Genomic DNA, 19,840 nt, shown 5'->3' on the forward strand with positions numbered 1-19,840 from the left:
ATTTCTAACTGAATCCTCTTCCTCATTTTCCAATTAAATCTTTCATGAGACAATAAATGGCAAACAAGTTTTACTAGATTTCAGGCACACTTAAATTGATGACAATCTTGTTCAGTGAAGATGAAACACCAACACCAGCTGAGCAAAGGTCAACCATCACCACAGCTACGCTACACACAGTAATCCCATCTATGGGGAAACTCACATATAACTTTGTTCTTCTGTTTAGATTTTTCAATTTGGAATTTATGTTTCAGAGTAAGATGATTTTAACTGCTTTATTACCTCAAAGAATTTTGTTTTGCCAAAAACCCCTGCTATATTGGAACAGCTGTGTTTATTTCATGGAGCCTGACAGGGAGCTACGAATTATCCAATAAAGTCAGGAACAAGCTCTGAAGACAAGAACACTTTTATACCAATACAGCTGTATCTACACTAGGGGGGGATACCACTTTAATAATGTCTGTAGAGCTGCAGCAACACAACCTCAGCCAGCTACTCCTTTGCAAAAGGAGAACAAAAGTAAAGGAATCTGGCAACATCTCATTTTTACTACAGCTGTGCTTGAGAAGGTTAATGGACAGAATAATCTTCAAACTCTCTACAGACTTTTCTCCTTCATTGTTTATAATCTGCTATGGCTCTGAACCAGGGGAAATCACTTCTGCAGCTACCTGTATATTCTTGAAAACCCTTGTATATTTTCCTCCTCTCTTAACAGTTGCTGAAGTTTCTAAGAGCTCATAACACAGTGCTGCCCCTTTGGACTTCATGCAAAAGGTGCATGTCTCACATGCTAGTGTACCAAGCAATCATACTGTTTGCACAACTGGACCTTTTGCATCCCATCTGTTTTTTAACATTCACTTCCTTTTATTTTAAAAAGCTGCTTAGCTCCTGATGCAATTTTTGTACCAAAAGCATCCAGCAGACTTGAAAAATCAATCAGGTTTCACAGCCAAAGCCACAGTACTTTTTCCACCTCTTGGAACAGACAAAACCAAACACATGCACAACTTCATCAAAAACCTGCAGCTCAAAGATAAGAGCTGGCTCCAGAGAGATCTCCCTAAAATTCCACTTCACTAGCTAAAAGTGGATTGGCAAAAAGCCGTATCACATTTCTTTCCAGACTCAAGCTGCAAACATTTCCCCCACAAACAAGGCCAGCACTGATCCTCTTAGCACCTTCGAGAAGTGCTCCTGAAGTCATCCTCCATTTGGCACTCAGTCCTGTCACAGCTGCTCAGATTTACAGATCAACCTAATTGTGTGTATCAGCCACACATCCTTACAGTGTTTCAGGAAAAGGCAATCTGGGTGCAAGATGTTTTAAAGGATTGGCAACACTGCAAAGTCAGCTAACTCTGACCATGTCTAAACAACACTTCTGAAGTCACAGTATATCTTTGTTAATGTAGCACACAACAGGGAGAGAGCACCATGCCAAGGATTATGTGGTGTGGACACTGCCCAAATCAGAGATGCCAGTACCTGGCAGTGCACTGCAGAAGAAACACACAAAGGCTCCGCTGTGACAGCATGTTGACCCATGCTGATGAACCCAACTTAACCCCTGCAGAATTGCCTTGAGTTCTCTGCATCAAGTGTAGCAGCTCTTCACATCGTTGGATGGCTTCTTATAAGAGCTGAGCCTTCTGTGAGTGCCAGTCACACTGACCTTGTACTCACAGCCTGATTCTTCTGCAGCCAGAGCCACACCGCATGCAGAAAACCCATCTCAGAGCTGTTTATTTTTCTGGCTTTTGTACAGCCATTTAAGAAGCCTCCAGGAAATTAAACAGATAATAAATGACTAATCATAAAATTTTATGTATCATAGAATCATCAAGGTTGGAAGAGACCTTATATCTTTAAGATTATCAAGTCCAACCATCAGCCCAGCACTACCACTGTATCCCCTAAACCACTAAATTTCATCACCCAGCACCAGATTCAGATCCTATTAAACACCTCCAGGGATGGTGACTGCACTGCCCCCCTGGGCAACCCATTCCAACGCCTGACCATCCTAACAATGAAAATGGTTTTTTCTAATATCCAATCTGAATCTCTCATCTCAGCCTAAGGACCTACAGAGATGACTGCACTCTTTCAGACTCATGGCAAACTTGCTAGCAAAGCATTTAAAAGTTGCCATTGTAAGGAAAATTTTTATCCCAGATTTCAGTAGATGAGCATCAGCCATCTAGAGCAATAGGAACATTATCACATGCATCATTATATGGCCTGTCCAATACCAAGGAAAAGGGCAAACCAGAAAAACTCTGTCCCAGCTATACCACTTAACTATTCTTCCTTTATTCACCATCATGCCTATAATGAATGTACAGGTCTGACAAACCTAAGAGTATGGTGTACATTGGAATTTAGTAAATTTAACATAGTTTTCCATGTTTTCACTGAGATTTAAAGCTTGCTATATAATTAATTTTTATTTTGTCAATACGATTCTATAATATGATTAAAAGTCTCAAGGAAGCATTTTTTCCTTTATATGATATTTGCTTGAACAGAAGTACAGTCCCTGGGTTTCTTTTCCTAAGCTACAGAAGTCTTGTCAGACCTTTTCTGGAGCAAGGGGTAGAGGTTTTTCCTTCCTCCAGCTAAACATAAGCGAGCAGAAGATGAACAGCTTTATGCAGATTCTTTGATCTTTAACATAGCATAAGCTTGTGCATTGCCACTGTTGTTAGCCTCTGAGTTAGAACTCAGAATTGCTACGATTTTGATGAGAAAGTAGGAGGTCATCTTAACACAGCTGCTCTACTGTAGATTACATGCACAGCTTCCAACACACCAGTCTCCACTAACACCTAGAGGGCAATTACTCTACATTAGGAACACAGCGAAAATTACTCCTCAAAAACTGCTCTTCCCCCTAAGAATGTCTTTCCAAGCACAACAGTCACAGAGGTATCCTAAGCACCATTCTTCAACTGACCTGAAAAAATCTGAATGCCCCAACTCTCTTCTCTTTTGGTCCTCCTCCCTTCCCTCTTTAAATACTACATATCCATAATCAGATACTTACCTTGAGGAAAGGAACTAAATATGGTTGTGGAGATGACTTCAGCTCTGTGTACAACTTCTTTGTAAATTCTTCTGGTTCAATTTTTGCTTCCTAAGAGGAAAATAAAATTATAATTTCAAGTTATAACTGAATTCACCTCAAGATGTACCAAAAGGTCATGGAAACTTATATTATCGTGGCATTGTTCAATTTCAGTACTCAAATGCTTTTTTCCTGCTTTATTTAAAAAGAAAAAAAGGAGAGTCAGGATAGAATAATGTTGTAATGCTCATATAGTATTACCCAAGTTGTTTATGCTTTCTTCAGCTACAGGCAGTTAACACACTTAGGGACAGGTGTTTACACCCAGTCGCTGAAGTGAAGGGATAGAAAAAACTTTATAAGCAGCACTAATCCTTTTGAGTATCTCACTGTTATGCAGCTATATTTTAAATCAACTACTAGTACTTCTTTCAGTAAAGGTAATTTATCTGCATAAAACTAAACTTAGAGACATCGAAGACTAATAACAACTTAGCAGTTTTTGTAAGACAATTGCAGACTAGTGCATACACAGCATAAGAGAACATTTAACAGAGCCTTTCCAAAGCAGTCAAAACATTTCTGCATACCCTCACAGTAACAGTCCTCTGAATTGCAGAGTACTGGTTCCTTCCTTAATGCTTTCCAGCCTGTCACAACACAAACACCTGACTCAAGGGCTTGGGAGGGTTAGGAAGCTGGAGTAAACTTCTGAGACCCCTCACTTGTTCAGAGGGTTAAGCCCCAGACTCTGCAGCCCTTTCTCAGCATCCCAGCATCATCAAGAACATTACCTCCTCCAAAAAGGTATAAACACACAAAGGGAACACCAATCTGCATTTCTGCTGAGAAATTACTCCTCTCACCCACATTTACCTCTGCAGAAACTGTTCCAGGTTGCTAGAAAAACAGGACAGGGATTTTAGAGATTGTGTTTTTGCAGACAAACAGAGCTTCCAGCAGCTCTCCCATTTAGCCACTTGAGCTGTTGGCTGTTAGATCTCACTGAGATGCAGACATGGGTCACCGAGGTCTCACTGATACTGATGCAAGTGGTTTGGCACACTAAAGCTCGGTGCGTACAGGGTACTTGACACCCACTTCATGAAACGCTGCCTTAAGCATCATTCTGCTGCCCAGCTGCAATTTACTCATTTCTCTCATACACCCAAAACTTTATTTTGCATTTAAATCATACACATACTGAACAGCAGAATTTTAAACTACTACAAAAAACAAACAAGTGTGCAGTTAACAATGAATTAACATATCTTAATAACTGCTCTTTAAAAAGAAACAAAACCAAAAAACAACAAGTACTGTAAGCACAAGAAAGAACAACTCAATTTTTCCCACAGAAGGAAGGTGTACTGTCCAGTAGGGACAGAGGCTAAGGAATCAAATTTTTGCAAGGCTGCATTCTTCAAACAATCTGCTCTCTGAAATTACACCTGTCTACATCACACCTTCCCAGACTGAAAAGCCCTTTGGTACCACTAGTAAAGCCACCCCCCTCCACCAGCACACAGCCTTCTGCTAGGGTGGAACAACAACACAGCAGCAGCGGTCAAATGCCATGACAAGAAGTGGCAGGAGAAATCGTTACCAGGAAAACCCAGCTGTGCTGGGATACAGCACGAAGCACCATACGGAAGCCACCTGCAAGGAGAGATCTTGGCAGCCACCACACTGCTTGCTCCATCCTACCGTTTTAAACTATTGATAATGTCATTCCTGTGCCACTGCTCAGTTCTGTCTTGGAGTAAAGCAGTAGTAGGGACTTAGTGCTGCACTGCAACCTCCACATCAGATTCTTGCTACTGAGGACTCAAAACTACACTAACATGAAAAAAATAAACCCAGAAGCTCTGTTAACACTACCAGCTCCTCCTGCTGTCGGTTACCTGTGTGCATAAAGTGAAAAAGAAATGCGAGAGGGGAAATAACACAGCATGGGGTTCAGTTCAAAAAAGTAAGACTTAAGACTTAATAAGGGTCAGATGCATTCAGCCACAAATCCAACTCCTGAGCTGTTAAAAAAAAAAAAGAGGCACAAAATAACAGGAACAAAACTATGATAAAGTAAATGTAAAAAATCCATAGACAAATGATGCAGACTTTGTTTTGAAAAAAAAGTCTCACCAGTAGGTTTTGCACCAGATTCTTCACATTCTGCCCCATCTCAGGGGCTTGAGGTCCGCTAGACGCCAATTTTACTAGCGTAGCAAGAAAATTCTTGCATTTCTTCACATTCTCTAGCATCTCCTAGTGTGGAAATAAAGAGAAGACTGTTAGATGTTGCACTGTCTCTTCAACCTCCGATGAACATACAGAATGTTAATTTTTAATTAAAAACTTTTTTTTTCCTTACTGTAGAAGCGCTGGTCTGTGCTACTGTTGTGCCCTCTGCTTTCACAGAGACTGCCTTTTGGGAGATAGCTTGTGCAGGTGGTCCTGTAACTGGAAGTTTTACAGGTGTTCCAGTACTCAAAGGCTTTACAGCAGTAACTGTAGTAACACTAGCTGTTGCAGCTGCTGGCTGAAGAGAAAAATTAACACTTTTTAACCAAGGAACAACGTGACAAACATACTGGATTCTGCTAGCATACAAAGCAGCAACTTCCCTGGATTCTGTTAGCATATAAGGTAGCAGCTTCCCTCCACACTGCTATGTGAAGCAGAAAGAAACAATTCTTCTCCTTGTTTTTAGAGTTCAGATTAATTTGTTTTGGGAGACTCTATTTAATATAGTAAGTGACAGCCACAGCAATAATTCTATTTATAAATCAAGGGTGGAGGGAAGAAATTACAGAGACACATCCAGACCAAAGCACTGCCTGCAACTTTGAAGGAAGAGAGGAAGGTAAAATTTGTCTTGAAGAAACCAATATATTAACTTTGCCAGGCTCCTACAGTCTAAGACTAATGGACTTTGGACAATGCTAAGCCAGGTGATACTACTCTGAAGACAAACAGAACCATAAGTCATTATTTATCTTCCAGTCTTGCCCTGAAGCTCCTCTCCCAATTGCAACACCCCTTGCTTTTCCTATCACACACAGAGCAGGCAAAAGACATCATGTCAACTTTGGAAGGATGCAAGTGCCAGCAGAAGCAGCCAGCTCAGCAAATGGACCTAACAGGTTCTTCCTGCTTTTTCCTCGTGGGCAGCAATTTGGATCTCCTTCTCCTTTGCCCTGGCAGAAACTCTCACAAAATCCAGTTATTTTGAGACCCGTTTTTAAAAGCTCATTATAATTTACCAACAGATTCAGAAGCTCCAGCAACAGGAGAGTAATTAAGGTTTAGGAAAAAATACCTCCCTTCTTTGCAAACTAGGCTAAACCTAAAACCCACTAAACTATTTCTACCTCAGATTTTAAAGAGAACAAACAAACAAACCATACCCAAAACACCAACACAGTTCATTTGATACAACAGAATACAACACAATTAAACCAACCTGCCCATGCAAAAAACCACAACTTTTGATTTCTCAACTTAAAATCTGAAAAGCCAGAGGGAACCCTCAGGCAGAGTTCCAGGTTAACATTTGAAACTTGGAACTTTATTTGAAATAAAGTTGGCTGTCATCTTTCCTCCAAGCCTGTGAAGAGGAAGGGAAAGTCTGGTTTTGTAGTTCAAATTTTAGGTTCAGATCTGCACTACGTAACGGCTTTCACTGACTCCTAACACATTTAAGCACCCCAGCTTAGTCGAACAGGCACAACTAACACTGGCTAATTGCATCAATCATAAGAGAGTTAGACAGGAGTCTAACTTACCCTACCATGGATAAAACAAAAAACTAATCAAAAGTGGGACAGACATCACACAGAACAGCAGTCTTTCAGGATAGGGAAATAAATGAACAAACATTTAAAGCTAAAGCAAAACCATAACGCTTTTGTCATAGATTTACAATTTCTTCTTTCCTGGGTGGTGTCCTCTCCTCCCCAAGCTGCTGCCAGCTTGACATGAAAGCAGCAGGCAGCTACCAGAAAGCTTTCTAGCTCAGACTCCCACTGTTGGTAACACTTTAATAGCTCTCTGCAGGATCTTTGCCACCACCACTGCCCCTTCCAAGGATGAGGCTCAACAGCTCTGAGACCACAGGGAGGCAAACTGGGCACAAGAATCCCACAAACAGATGGGCAGGAGGAAGACGGAAGGGGACACTGCGCAGATCTGCCAAGTTGCAGTGCCCTGGGCTTTTAAAAGTCGAAAACAGGAGCTGATCTCTTGCAAATTCCAGCATGCTTACACATCAAGACTAGAAGAGCATTTTATCAGCTGAGGGAGGAAACAACAGGAAGTCTGCTGGACCCTTTTCCCAGGAAAATGAATATATGGGAATTAATTTCTGTCATCTGCCATCAACCTTTTTCGCTACCAACAATTCTCATTCTCACTTTGAGCAACAGAGAAACGGTCACCACAAAAAAATGGCATTAATCCTGCATATTTTGAAGTCATTTCAAGAGAAGTGCTCTGCATCTAAATGAAAGTGCCCCAGCATGATGCTAATTAGACACTTTGCAGCTTTGTTATGCCATCTGGGAAACAGGTAAAAAATAAGAATGTGCAGGTAATTTTGTGTAACCTCAGAGCTTAAACATTCAGGAGTGTCAGAAAAGGGAAATATTTTTGCTGATGAGGAGAATAATCCTGCAGTCAGTACCTACAGGGAGTGTTCCAAGTTGGATTTCACACGAGACTGAAGATGCAGAATCAAGCCAAGTATTATTTCCTCTCCACTCTCCACCACTTTCTGTGGTGACATCATACTTCCAGACCAACACTCCTGTGACCTCCAAAAATCATCAAGACTAAGATCAGGAAGTTATTTTAAGACTGATGAATGAATTGCTGCCAAGAAAATCAGACTCAAGGGCTCTGCCATCCTTTCCTCAGATGGTTCCATCAACCTTTTGCACTGGCTCCCTTTGCAGCACTCTTCTCTCGTCCACCCCAGGGTGAGGAGCAATGTGACCACATGATGGCAAGATGTATCCACATTGCATCTATTTACTCTTCACTGTACAAGGAGCTCGTACAGAGGGCTTTGCAATCTTCTGTAAAACAGAGGGGCTTCAAGGAAGCCACGCCAAACAAAACAGCTCTGTTAATCTTTCCTAGAGTCATCATTCCTGCTGTCTAAATCTTGCCCTACAGCTCATTCCAAGTGTTCCAGTTTCTACAGTGGGGGGGGGGGGGGGGGGGGGGAACAACCTACAAAAAACACTCCAAGTCTATGTCTTTATCTCAGAAGAACACAAGTTCAACAGACTACATCAAAACTGAATTAAAGTACAGAAAAACCAAGCCAAAGGCAGATAGAAGTTTTAAATAGAAGTTTTAAAAAGAGAAGTTAATAGCATGATGAATCTCAGTGTTTACCCACATGAGAGTGTGAGGATGCATGCGACTTCATCCATCAGATGATGGACGACCTTCATCTCTTTTCCCCAGTGCAAGGGTAGTATAGTAGATGACTATTGTTTTTATATCCTAAAGACCTCTATGCAGAGATCACAAAGAGAGGGTTTGCAAGCTAGTATTCCAAAACAAAAGTAAGGAACACCCATTACTGTATTTAGACACAAAGCATATACTGTTTCCGTTCTGAGCAAAACAGAAAATGTATTAAGAGAGGCCTCTGGGTTTTCCACTTTAGTCCCAACATTATCCATCTGTAGTGAGAGGGAAGTGAAAAAAGAGCACAGAGTGTGAGTAGTGTTCAGCTGCTGACACAGAAGAACAGAAGGATGAACTTGTTAGTCAGGGTGTTACCACTGTCAGCACACACATCCCCAACCCTTCAAACACCCTCAGGGTCAAGAACATACATCCAGCATGTTTTTTTGAATGACTGATCTTGCTCATCTACTGAGTGTTTTGTCAACTGCTACAGCTCAAGTCTCCTTCAAAGTCTTGTCAAAAAACACAAGTACAAGCCAGCTTTCTTCATGATTTCTCCTGCAGATTATGAACAGAACATACCATCTGCAGAAAAATGTAGGTTTTTCATTCCACATGCTTATCCAGAAGCCTGGTCCCCAAGAACAGAGGATGAACCACACGTAGGAAAAACCTCATACTCTGCAGGTGATAAAACCCTCTTCAGAAGAGATCTACAACATTTTTTCTCTAGAAAAAGCAATATAAGACCTAGGAAATAAGACAAAATACTACCTGAAAATAATGAGGCATTTTCAACCACTGCCTATTTACAGCTGTACCTGTGGAACCCATCTGCCACACTCAATTAGAGAACAGGTCTTCAGCTATGACCTTCCTTCAGCTTATAATGAGGGGGAAAAACACCATATACATGAAAAACAGCTTGATTGGTGCAGACAGCTCATTTTCCCCTCAACATCATCTCAGGTATACCTTTTTCTGCACTAAGGAATCAGGGAACCCCAACAGGAGCACATCTCCCAGAAAAGATTCAGCAAGAGATTGCAGGAGCTCTGTCACAGCACACAAAAGCACTGGAAATGGCTCTCTGAACTATTCATTGTATTCATTGTTCATGTGCTTTCTACTGTAGTGAGATAAGATTATTTGACACACGCTGACAGAAGCCTAATTAAATTATGCATTTACAAAAACAGATTTGGGAAATAATTTGTTATGAGGACAAAGGTTACTAAGCTTACTGAAAACCAGATTACAGTTAGAAATAACAAGAATGCATCCATATTTTCTCCAGTTCTTTCTGCCCCTTATTCCACCATACTATAAAGCTCGCAAAGTACCTGTATTACAGCAGGTGTCTGAACAGTAGAAATCACAGCATTTGTTGTTTGAGATAACGTTTTCACAGGAGCAGCTGCTATTTTCTTTACTAACTGTCTGCCAGAATTCTTTGAAAAAAATAAAAATTAAAAATAATTACACATGGGCAGAGAACAGTTGTCAGACAAGTCAATGACAAAACAGACATTGAAGTTGGGGTCAGATACAAACTGAGGCACATCCTCTTAACTGTAACAACACAGGCATCATTCACACAGTCCATATCATTTAAACACTGCTCAGCAAAGCTCTTTGTCTACCACTTGAATATTCAATAACAGATTCAGAGACATTTACAGAAAATGCATAATCAGAATAAAATGGTTAAAGAAATACATAAATTGTTACTTTTATGTAGCTCCTTACTCTTGCATGCTGACCACACTACAAGAGATGGAAGCAAAAAGCCAGCAGAGTTCAGGGAAGGAGGAACATCCTAGGGACATGGGAAAGGTCCTCAGCTTTGGAGAAATATCCCAACAGAGGATCACAAGGTTTAGATAGTAGCAGTAACCATTTAGGCAATTTTGGCTGGCATTTTGTTTCTTAAAATGGTTTACATCATCATTGAGAAGTTCACTAATTTGACCTTTACCATATGTAACAGGTCTCAAGTTTTTTCCCAAGCAAGAAAGCAAAGCACATAGTGATGTTTATTGGTGCAAAAGCAAATACCATCACCCCACTCAGAAAGGGTTCAAACGCTTATTTAACCCTCCACAACTTATTTGTAAACCCTGTTCAACTACATAACATATAGCTATGCCAAACTAAAGTTATAAGAGAAGTTACCTGCACAGCACATATTCTGATTGCAGGTGTGCTGGTTGGCACAGATGGTCTCACACTTGTGTTGTTTTGTGTCTGGTTCTGTGCTTGTCCTATTGACTGTTGAGATACCAGCATTAGGTGGCCATTACTGCTTCTGATAAGAACAGTTCCTGTTGAAAAAAAACACATTCAGACTGTGAAATTAAGTTATATTATGGCTTTCCTATATTTCTGTGGAAGAAATAACTAGACCACACTAGATAATGTAATATTTACTTTATTACTCCAAGGAACAGCTGCCAAGAAATATAAGAATAAAGTGCACATCAGCTTGACTATGCATCTCATGGCAGAAAATAATTCCTAAATTCAAGAGAAAAACTTAACCACTGGCCACGCTGAAACATGGCGTGCATACAAGATGCAAATTGCAAAGCAACTCACCATTTGAGACAAAAAGATATTCTGAACATTAAAAAGACAGACACACAAAATATACACACACTCTGGGATTACTTTAGCACTACTTTTAAGCAGTTCTTCGTCTGCAAAATTCATCACCACTATCATACTTGGCTGCCTCTTCAGTTTCTGAACACTTAGGCACATACTTAGAGGTGAAAACACAGCTTAGAGAAAACTGTAGTGAGAACTGAAGCCTGATTAGTATCAGCTCATCTACCTGGATCAAGATCATCTCCCCCAGTCAAGAGGGCAGTGGTCTCCCATGAAAATCAAGGTCACTGAGATATCTGAAGCTCTCCCTCTGTCAAGGGCGTGCCCAAAAGCATTAAAAGCAAGGGTTTATTGGAGCAGTTTGAAGCCAAATAGGGAGATTCCAGTGGGAAAGAATTGAAAAAGAAAGTGGAAAAAAAAAAGACCATTCAGCTACTAAAGCCTCCTCCCCTAACAGCTCATCTCTGAAAATATCAGAGGATTCAAAACAACCACAAATACAAAATCCCAGCTGGATGCTTGGTCTGTACAATGTCAGATCCTTCAAGGCAGCTACAGAGGACCCTCCCTTTGTGATGTCTCACCTCCTTTGCCTCCAACAGCAGCTGCTGCAAGTCCACTACTGAAAACACCATCCACGAACACCCTCACTCAACACTGATCTTTCAAACAAAAGGAAGGAGGAGGTACAGGAGAATCCAGTAAATAAGACTACCTCAATGTTTCTGGAGGAGTGCATTAAACTTTCTTGCAAGTTATCCAATATCTTTGCAAGTTATCCAATATCAGAAACCTAGATCTTCTATGCACACTTACAATCTTTCCTAGTGTAAAACAAGACGGTAATGAAAGTCTTTTTATGACTTGGTTAGTCTGAAAGCTGTCAAAATATGACCATACAATACAGCCTAAAACACTGTTTCTGTCTGAGTTCAAATGCATACAACAGAAAAAGCCACAAGCTCCCCGAGTTGGGTTTTGCTGAGTATGTTTTGGGGTTTTTTTTTTAAAACAATCAAGCTATAAACACATGCTTAGAAACAGCTTTTCATCCTCCACATCTAAAAGCATAAGAGGATATTGCAAGACGACACAAAACCTGGTATAAAATTCTGTAGCATCAACATATTGCCATTTACACAGCAGACACAAGCTGAGAACTGCAAGAGCAGCATCTACATGATCCCCTCCTTCCTCAAGCAGCTTTTACTACATGGGGCAGATGCACAAGGCAAGTTGCATATTCAGAAAAACACTGTTAACTCCATCTGACAGCTCAGCTTTCTCCTCCTCCACTGATGACTTGACTATAATTATATTTAGGTACAGATGGATCATTTAATTTAATCAATGAATAACCGGAATTATAGAAAACATATTAGATTTCTCATTTTCTTTTCACGCCATCTCATTTAGACAGTGATTCATGGCAAACAATTTATCATCTGCCAGGAAAAGAGCATTGTTTCCCTTGTTCAAACCACATGCTTATGCAGATTTCACTGAAGGGAGAAAGTTGACCACATTTTGCTAGCAACAGCATTTCTCTCTGCTCTAAGTCTACATTCAGAATGGCAAAAGTGTTGCTACTGGAGATTTTAGGCTGTTCTTTTAAAAGCCTGGTTTATAACATCACTGACAGTCATACTACTTTGAGAAGGCACATATAAACTTATAATTTCATTCCTTTAGAGGTTTGGAATTCATTAAGAGTAAGTTTTAATGTACTTGGATATTTTGTCACTACTCATTACATTTGTCTGTTAAGTCAAATTATCAGAAGTGCATTTTCTACTTCTGCATTTGAGAAACCACATTGATACCAGTCAACTTGCTTACAGGGCTGGGACTGGTTTTGCACTACCGTTCTGCATTTTCAATTGGCATTTAACAGAGATGGAGACCCTGCTGGAAAAGTATCCCATCCTCCAGTCACCTGAATGGGGTGAGTTTCCAGCACAATCTACTTGCTTGACAGGAAATTACTTCAAGAGTGAGCTAGAAAGTTTATACAAATACAATACAGTTCACATGTAAATTCATTAATATCTCCAAAAAAAAAGGTAAACAAGTAACCCCTTTACATTTGAGCAGGATAGCAGTGATACTGAAAAGGATGTAACCCAAAACATAAAGCAGGTTTCCAGCCCTAGCATGAGGATTAGGCAACACAAGGACATCCATGCTGAATTAAAATAACTTGGTGAAAGCATCCACAGAAGTTGTTACCTAAGGCTAATCCGGTGGTCACAGCCTTGATTGGAACATTCAACGATGATAATGCCTGTTACTTGAATATAAGTTAGAGTAACAAACAATCATTTTCCTAACTTTGTTCCATTTGGCAGAATTCTTAATAGTGTGGTAATCTTTTCATGGCAGCAGTTCTTTGTGACACTGACAAAATTATAACTCCAAACCAGTATTATGGTAATCTACTAACTACTGCTTCTGCAGGTTTAATGCTATTGATGCCTGATGCACAGATAAAGCTGAAGGCAAATTTGAAACAGCTGTCAGAGCTACAGTTCCACACACTGAAGAGCCACATCTTGTCCAAGCACGAGAGACAGTTCTGGGCAGTTACAACCTGATGTCACAAAGGGACAGTAAATTGACACATGAATTGCCTAGAACACTTTGAAAGCTGTTGAGAACTGCTTTTTTTTACTGTTGAGAACTTATTTTTTACCTCTCATTGCTACAATTTAATTACAGTTTTTCACAACTTTGATACTCCCCTTCCGCCTGGAAACAAGAGCAATAAGCCCATAGTACAGCCAATAGCACAGACTCCAAGAGGCGGCACAGGAGGTCTCTTATGCCAGAAGAAGAGGTTCCATGGCTCTCAAAACCAATGCCTGAAGTCTCATACACTTTATACAGCTGCACAAGTGTGAAATGAGGGAACAGCAGGAGATGGTAACCTTGAGGCTCTCAACAGAAAGGTCACGTAAACAGACTCGTGCAGCTACCAGGACGCTGCTATCAGAAATGAAGGTAAGTGCAAGAATCCACATTCTTCACTTGGCAGGGGGGAAGATAGTACCTCTTATCAAGAGCTGTTTTCACATTCACTAGAAGGGAAACACTAACAAAATAAACATGAAAACATGTCTGGCAGTCAATGCAACTCCCCAAGAAAAGAGAGAACACATGAAACAACACAGGATCTCTGAACAGCTGGAGCATGAAGTTTCATCTAACACCTCTCAGCACCATATTTAAAACGGAAAAGGTACTGGCAGTCTGAGCAAAATATCAGCATCAATGGTAGTAAATGAAGAGCAATGAAGCATCCTCATAACACTAGAGATGCCCTCTTCTGGGCTGCACTTCCAGGAACATTGTTTGATAGTTTTACTGGAGTTGTTTCAGAGAACAGGAACGACTTCCTCATTATTCAGGCACTTTGGTAGGAAGAGCAAGGCACAATCCCTTTAGGGCTACAAAGTTGTTCCTATTTTCAAACCAAAGTGACCAGTTACCATCAGGGATTATTTCTTATTATGCTTCACTGGAGGACTCAAGTGTGTCCAGCAGATTTAAAAAAAGCCTTTTTGCAATGAACTGAGACTTCTATCCTTAGATATTCTGCCTGTCCTGCCAAAAACATACTTTGGAAAGTTATTTGGTTTTCCTACACTGGCTGAAAAGGCAGTTAAAACACAACCAGCTCTTTCAGTCATTTGCTCTCTGCACACCTTTCTTCATCTGTAACACTGTGAAGGGAGCTAGAGGGGAAGTACCTGACAACCAAAACCCACCTCAGTTTCCTCCAAAGCTGCACAGAAGGAGCCATGCTATACCTTCTTACCTTGAAGAGGTCTCATTGAGATCTACACCCAGTGCCCTGCCTTCTCCTGGAACCAGGGCTGCAGGTACCCTGCTTTGAGGAGGAGAGCCTGGCAATAGCCCTGCAAAGCGCTGGCAGCCACCACCCAGATCAGCCTCTACTGAGACATGCCAGCACTGTGAGCAATGGAAAATCAGAGGTCTTCTAATGAAACTTCATTTCATTTTGCAAACTTGAGATCCCTCTGCTACAAATTTTCACTGTCCCAACACCACTAGTGAAGGAAACCCAGCTTATTCTGAACTTGGTTTAGCACCCAGCCCAGGAACCAAGAAACACAGATTAGCAGCTTCCAGATACCTCTGCATTTTAACTAAAAAGCACCAAAACCTCACGGGAGCATGAGCAAGAAGCTGTGGGATAACAGCAGAGATCTGTTTATGCCACCTGCATGGGCTTCACTGTATTTCAGGGAATAGTGTTAAGGAAACCACAATGCTGTTAACACAAACCTGTGCTGCAACTGAAAGCTCTGGGCTTCATCCAGCAGCACTGAGCACCAGTGAATGCTGAAAGCATCCCACCACAAGGGCAACCTCCACCATGTAACACCAGCCTGAGACATTTCTGATGGGGAACTTCCCCCAGGAATTTCCAGAGATGAACCAGCTGGCATTTGTGCTCCAGGGTAGATACACCTTATGCTGTTACTACAGGTGAAGCTGAAGTTGTCACATTAAGCCACCACTTTGATTACAAGGTTTCCAACCCAACTGCTCACCCAAGCAGCTCTTGGGAACTGCTGCTTAGGGAATAACGTGAGGAAATGAAGAGAAGTCTTTTGCTCCTAAAATAAAATACAAGAAAGAACCAACCACAACGAGACCAAGCTCATTTAAGAAAACATAAGTCACAAAAGCTGCACTCAAAGACGGATAAATCTAGCTTATTTCAAAACAAGGAGTGCCTCCATCAGGTATGCTGCCAATCTTAGTAAAGTACACTTAAACACAATTAAAAAACAAGGCTAAATGGGGACTTCCAGGTCTCAAATCAGTAACCAAACAACAAAAATGTTTTAAAACAACATTAATGTGTCAGAGCTCTCTGTTCCTAAACAAATTCCATTCTTTCACTGAGCTACTCAAAACAAAGCAATAGCTTTTAAGGAAGTTATTTCAAGCTAAAACCAAGCTTTAAAGGATGTTTTCATAGAAAACTAAGTGGCAATTAAAAAGGAATAGTGGTTTTAAGTTTCTTTGACTATTTAGGATCATTCAAAACTTGGAAAATAACACACCAGACACTACTAATCCATGCAACAGGTTTGAATACAGTTTTTCTCTCTAAAGACATCCCGTAGGCAATAAAAACCTGATTTTTCCTCTTCAATTCCATTTATTGAGCCCCACAGACTAGGTCACCTAGAAATTTTAAAAAATACATTACAGGAGTGAATAAGACAGACCAAAAAAGGGCATTATTAGAGATGTAGACTGTTCCAGTAGTGATTGTATCAAGGTGCATTATGTCAGTAGGTTAGCTGAAAAAGAGTGCTAAAGAGGCACAAAGTGTTAATGAAATACTGGGAAAGACAGTAATTAACTTCCACATGATTGACATAGTCCTTCTAATATGAAGGGGCTGTAATGTTTTCAGATGAAGTTTGGTCTGTAGTGCATGCAGGAGAACTACTTACTCCCTATGAACCTCACTCAGTACTTGAGTTTTCCTAGCTATTTACTGCAAATTTCTGTAGTGGAGATGAAGAAACAAGAAAAACAGCCCAGTTTGGAGGAAACACCTAGCTGTGCTTTTCACTGTTTTAGGAATGAAGCCACAACAGTGATCTGGAGGCTACACCAAGTTACCTCACCACAGGCTCCCAATAATGATCTCTACCTTCTATTTTTAAATGCAATTGACTTCAGATAGCAGTTCTTTTGTGAAGTCACAAAGACTGCCTGATTTAGGCTTTTCTTGGGAAAAACACCTGTGCTTGATCTCATATTTCCCAAATAAGTAGGGGAGAGGGCTCATCTACACTATATGGGGTCAAGATAAGTTGTTCAGCAGCTACACTATACCCACAAAACATTTTACTCCATACAACAAATCATTCCAACCTTTGGAAGTTAATTCTAGCTGATATAAGGATTCAAAAATGTCCAACCCACAATCAAGTACTGCTATTTCATCAACCAGAATCACTCACCACACATCCAGGCCTTCAAACAATTAATTCCATTCACATTTTGTTTCACAAACTAAATAATTACATAGCTCAGAAATCACCCTCTGTGCTCTTTCCCTTTGTTCCAGGGAAGCTTCTACACTAATGGGTCTTCATAGCAATGGCTCAGGACCAGTGGCTAGCATGTAGATATTGCAGAGTCACAATGAAATGTCAGATTTTGAATGCCAATGAAAGACACCTTGTTTTACCCATGGATATGGAAATCGTTAATTTCCATGTCAGGAGAAAAATTCAAAGGGCATGATCCCCAAATTCTTTCATGCTACAACAGAACACAGTCTACACACAAGGTTATACCTGTAAGCACTTTAAAGATGTTGGTGGCATCTCTGCCAACTGCACAAACTGCACTGCAGACTCATACAGACTCTGAAATACAGCTTTCAAGGCTGATGTCTGACATCTCACCTTTTCAGAGCCAGTGACCAGCTTTAATTGCAGACACCACCGTCCAGCTGACAGCACAGTTCCACCAGCATTAACATTTCTCAGACTGTCTGGGTTGCTGTGAGCAGTGATTTAAACAACAGCCATGTACACACCAACAGCTCAAGGGGTTTGCACTCCCAGCAAAGGCAGCTGCCTCCCGTAACTCCAACCTGTCTCTGGCTAAGCATCTTTCTGTGCTAACAGCAGGTACCAACTCCTGAGATAGCCAGTGTAGACACAGGCTTCCCAAGCATAGAAAACCAGGAAAGGGATGATGCTATCTCTTCTAGGCAGGATGGAGCAGCCTCTGGTATCCTATTGTTTGAAACAGTCTGGAATAATGGATACCACACATCTTTCTCAAGAGTACAAAGTCCCCGCTCCCTCCCTTTCTCCAGGAACTAGACACAAAGTGCTAAAACTGCAAAAATCTGAAGCCAAGTTTCACACGCTGCTCCACCAGCATGTCTTATCCAAGCTGTTGAAGACTAGCTGCTCATCAATGTATTTTGGTGCCCAGATGGATATCTGTTTAACAGTCTAGCAACTGGGCCCCCTTAGTTTTCACATTTTCTGATGCCTTTTCACAGAATACAGGCCCACATTTCAGCACTAAGAGAGTTCTCCTCGACAGCGCATACAGCTGAGCTTCTTTCCTTTTTATACCCACGTAATTTTACAGTTATAATAGAACTCTTAAGCAAAAGTATAACTGTACAACCAACAACAAACAACCAATAGGTTTTCAGGGCATAGTTACAAGATGGCAATACCATTTCTATTTGGATTCAGAGTGTATTTATTACACTTGAATCCCAAGAGGTGCTGTTTTTATTATGTGTAGGCATCAGGGATTCTCAGCCAACACTGTGCAAATAAGGCAGAGCCTTATTTGATATTGTGATAGCATCTAGCTCTTGTCCTTGGGCCACACTTTTCAGCAACTGGGATCCTTTCCCATCAGCATTTCCCCATTGCATCTTTGTGGTTTGCAACTTTCCACCTTGAGGCTTGGTTCCTTTCCTATCTGAGTCATCAGACAGTTCTAGGACTGTCTACAGCTAAGATGATCTGACTTGAGCATTCTCTAGGACCAAAATTACCTCATACAAAAGCTTCAAACATTTGCTGGGGACTCAGCTGATGGCAGTGAAACAGTACCTCAAAGGAGCAAAGTGACACTTCCTTACTCTCAAGACAATTCCTACTGCACTGAAAGAAGCATTGAGTCTCTACACCACATTCTCTTGTGTACTCCTAGTATTCACTGGAGTGAAATTCTTCAAACAGCGAGTTATGTGCTTGGCACACTGCAGCCATACATATACAGCAGACAGCTTTCTAAGGACCAGAAGGTATGCCAACACCCTGCACTTGCCATTCCTGGAACAGCCATTGAGCTGTTACTGAGAAATCTGAAGCTGAAATGTTGAACCACAAATCTTAACTTTAAACCAAGAGTTGCTGAAAACGTCATTGGTGTTTTAACAAAGGACAAGAGAAGGCCCCTCTAAAACTATGTCTCCTTTAAGTAAGAAGAGACTCAAGTCAGTTAATTCAGATTAATTTTACAATGTGACATTTGTTTCCTCATTGCTCACTTGGGGACCAGAAGAAAGCTGAATTCCACTTCTGAAAGTGCAAATTCACTCCTCAGCCGGATGGTTTTTCACTTGCAAGCAAGGGATCAACACTGAATTTTAACACTGATCACCACCTTGCTCTAAGTGTGATGGAGCAAACAAAAATTATTGCAGAAGACAGCAAAACCTTCATGGGAAGCATTAACTTCCGTCTACACAGATATTGTGGAAACTGTCACCAGAACTGTGTGATATTTGTCAAGTGCCTAGTATGGCAGCCATGTACAAAGGTGTTCTGAGTGCACTAACCTCTTTGAACAGAGAACATGGGCTGCCCTACTGAGTAATGCACCACCCACCATTCACTGGACCTGGCCTCCAGGGCTCCGCTGGGAACAGGTGGCAACTGCCACCAGGCAAGCTGCCAGGGAAAGCCTTCAGGTGCTGTGCCAACCAGGGCATGCTGTTTCACCCAGCTGTTATTCTAGCCTGGACATCCACCCAAGGAACTCTGATTTCCCAGGCGACTCCTAGGAGCAGCCAGAACTAATGAAAGCATCTCCTCTGCCCCCACCAAGCTGGAAGTGCGCTCTGGAAGAAGCCTGCAAACATGAGCTGTGAAAATTAAGTGTTACCATATCATCAGACTGTTCTTACAGCACAGT

The 19,840-nt window shown here is 41.1% G+C and overlaps 1 protein-coding gene across 1 annotated transcript in view; it reads right to left on the minus strand.

The window, feature by feature from the left end:
- TAF4B (TATA-box binding protein associated factor 4b) overlaps positions 1–19,840 on the minus strand; it is a 70,969-nt gene that overhangs the window by 45,220 nt on the left and 5,909 nt on the right. Inside the window, exons 2-6 of the mRNA XM_054284978.1 lie at positions 10,676–10,824; positions 9,844–9,951; positions 5,451–5,618; positions 5,222–5,344; positions 3,059–3,148 (exon numbers count right to left, since the gene is read on the minus strand). Of these exons, the coding sequence (XP_054140953.1) occupies positions 3,059–3,148; positions 5,222–5,344; positions 5,451–5,618; positions 9,844–9,951; positions 10,676–10,824 (638 nt within the window). The remainder of the gene's footprint in view (positions 1–3,058; positions 3,149–5,221; positions 5,345–5,450; positions 5,619–9,843; positions 9,952–10,675; positions 10,825–19,840) is intronic.

Source organism: Melozone crissalis, unplaced genomic scaffold (genome assembly GCF_028551555.1).
Source record: "Melozone crissalis strain CALT ecotype California unplaced genomic scaffold, PUWL_Pcris_2 ptg000042l_1, whole genome shotgun sequence".
Taxonomy (NCBI): Eukaryota; Metazoa; Chordata; class Aves; order Passeriformes; family Passerellidae; genus Melozone; species Melozone crissalis.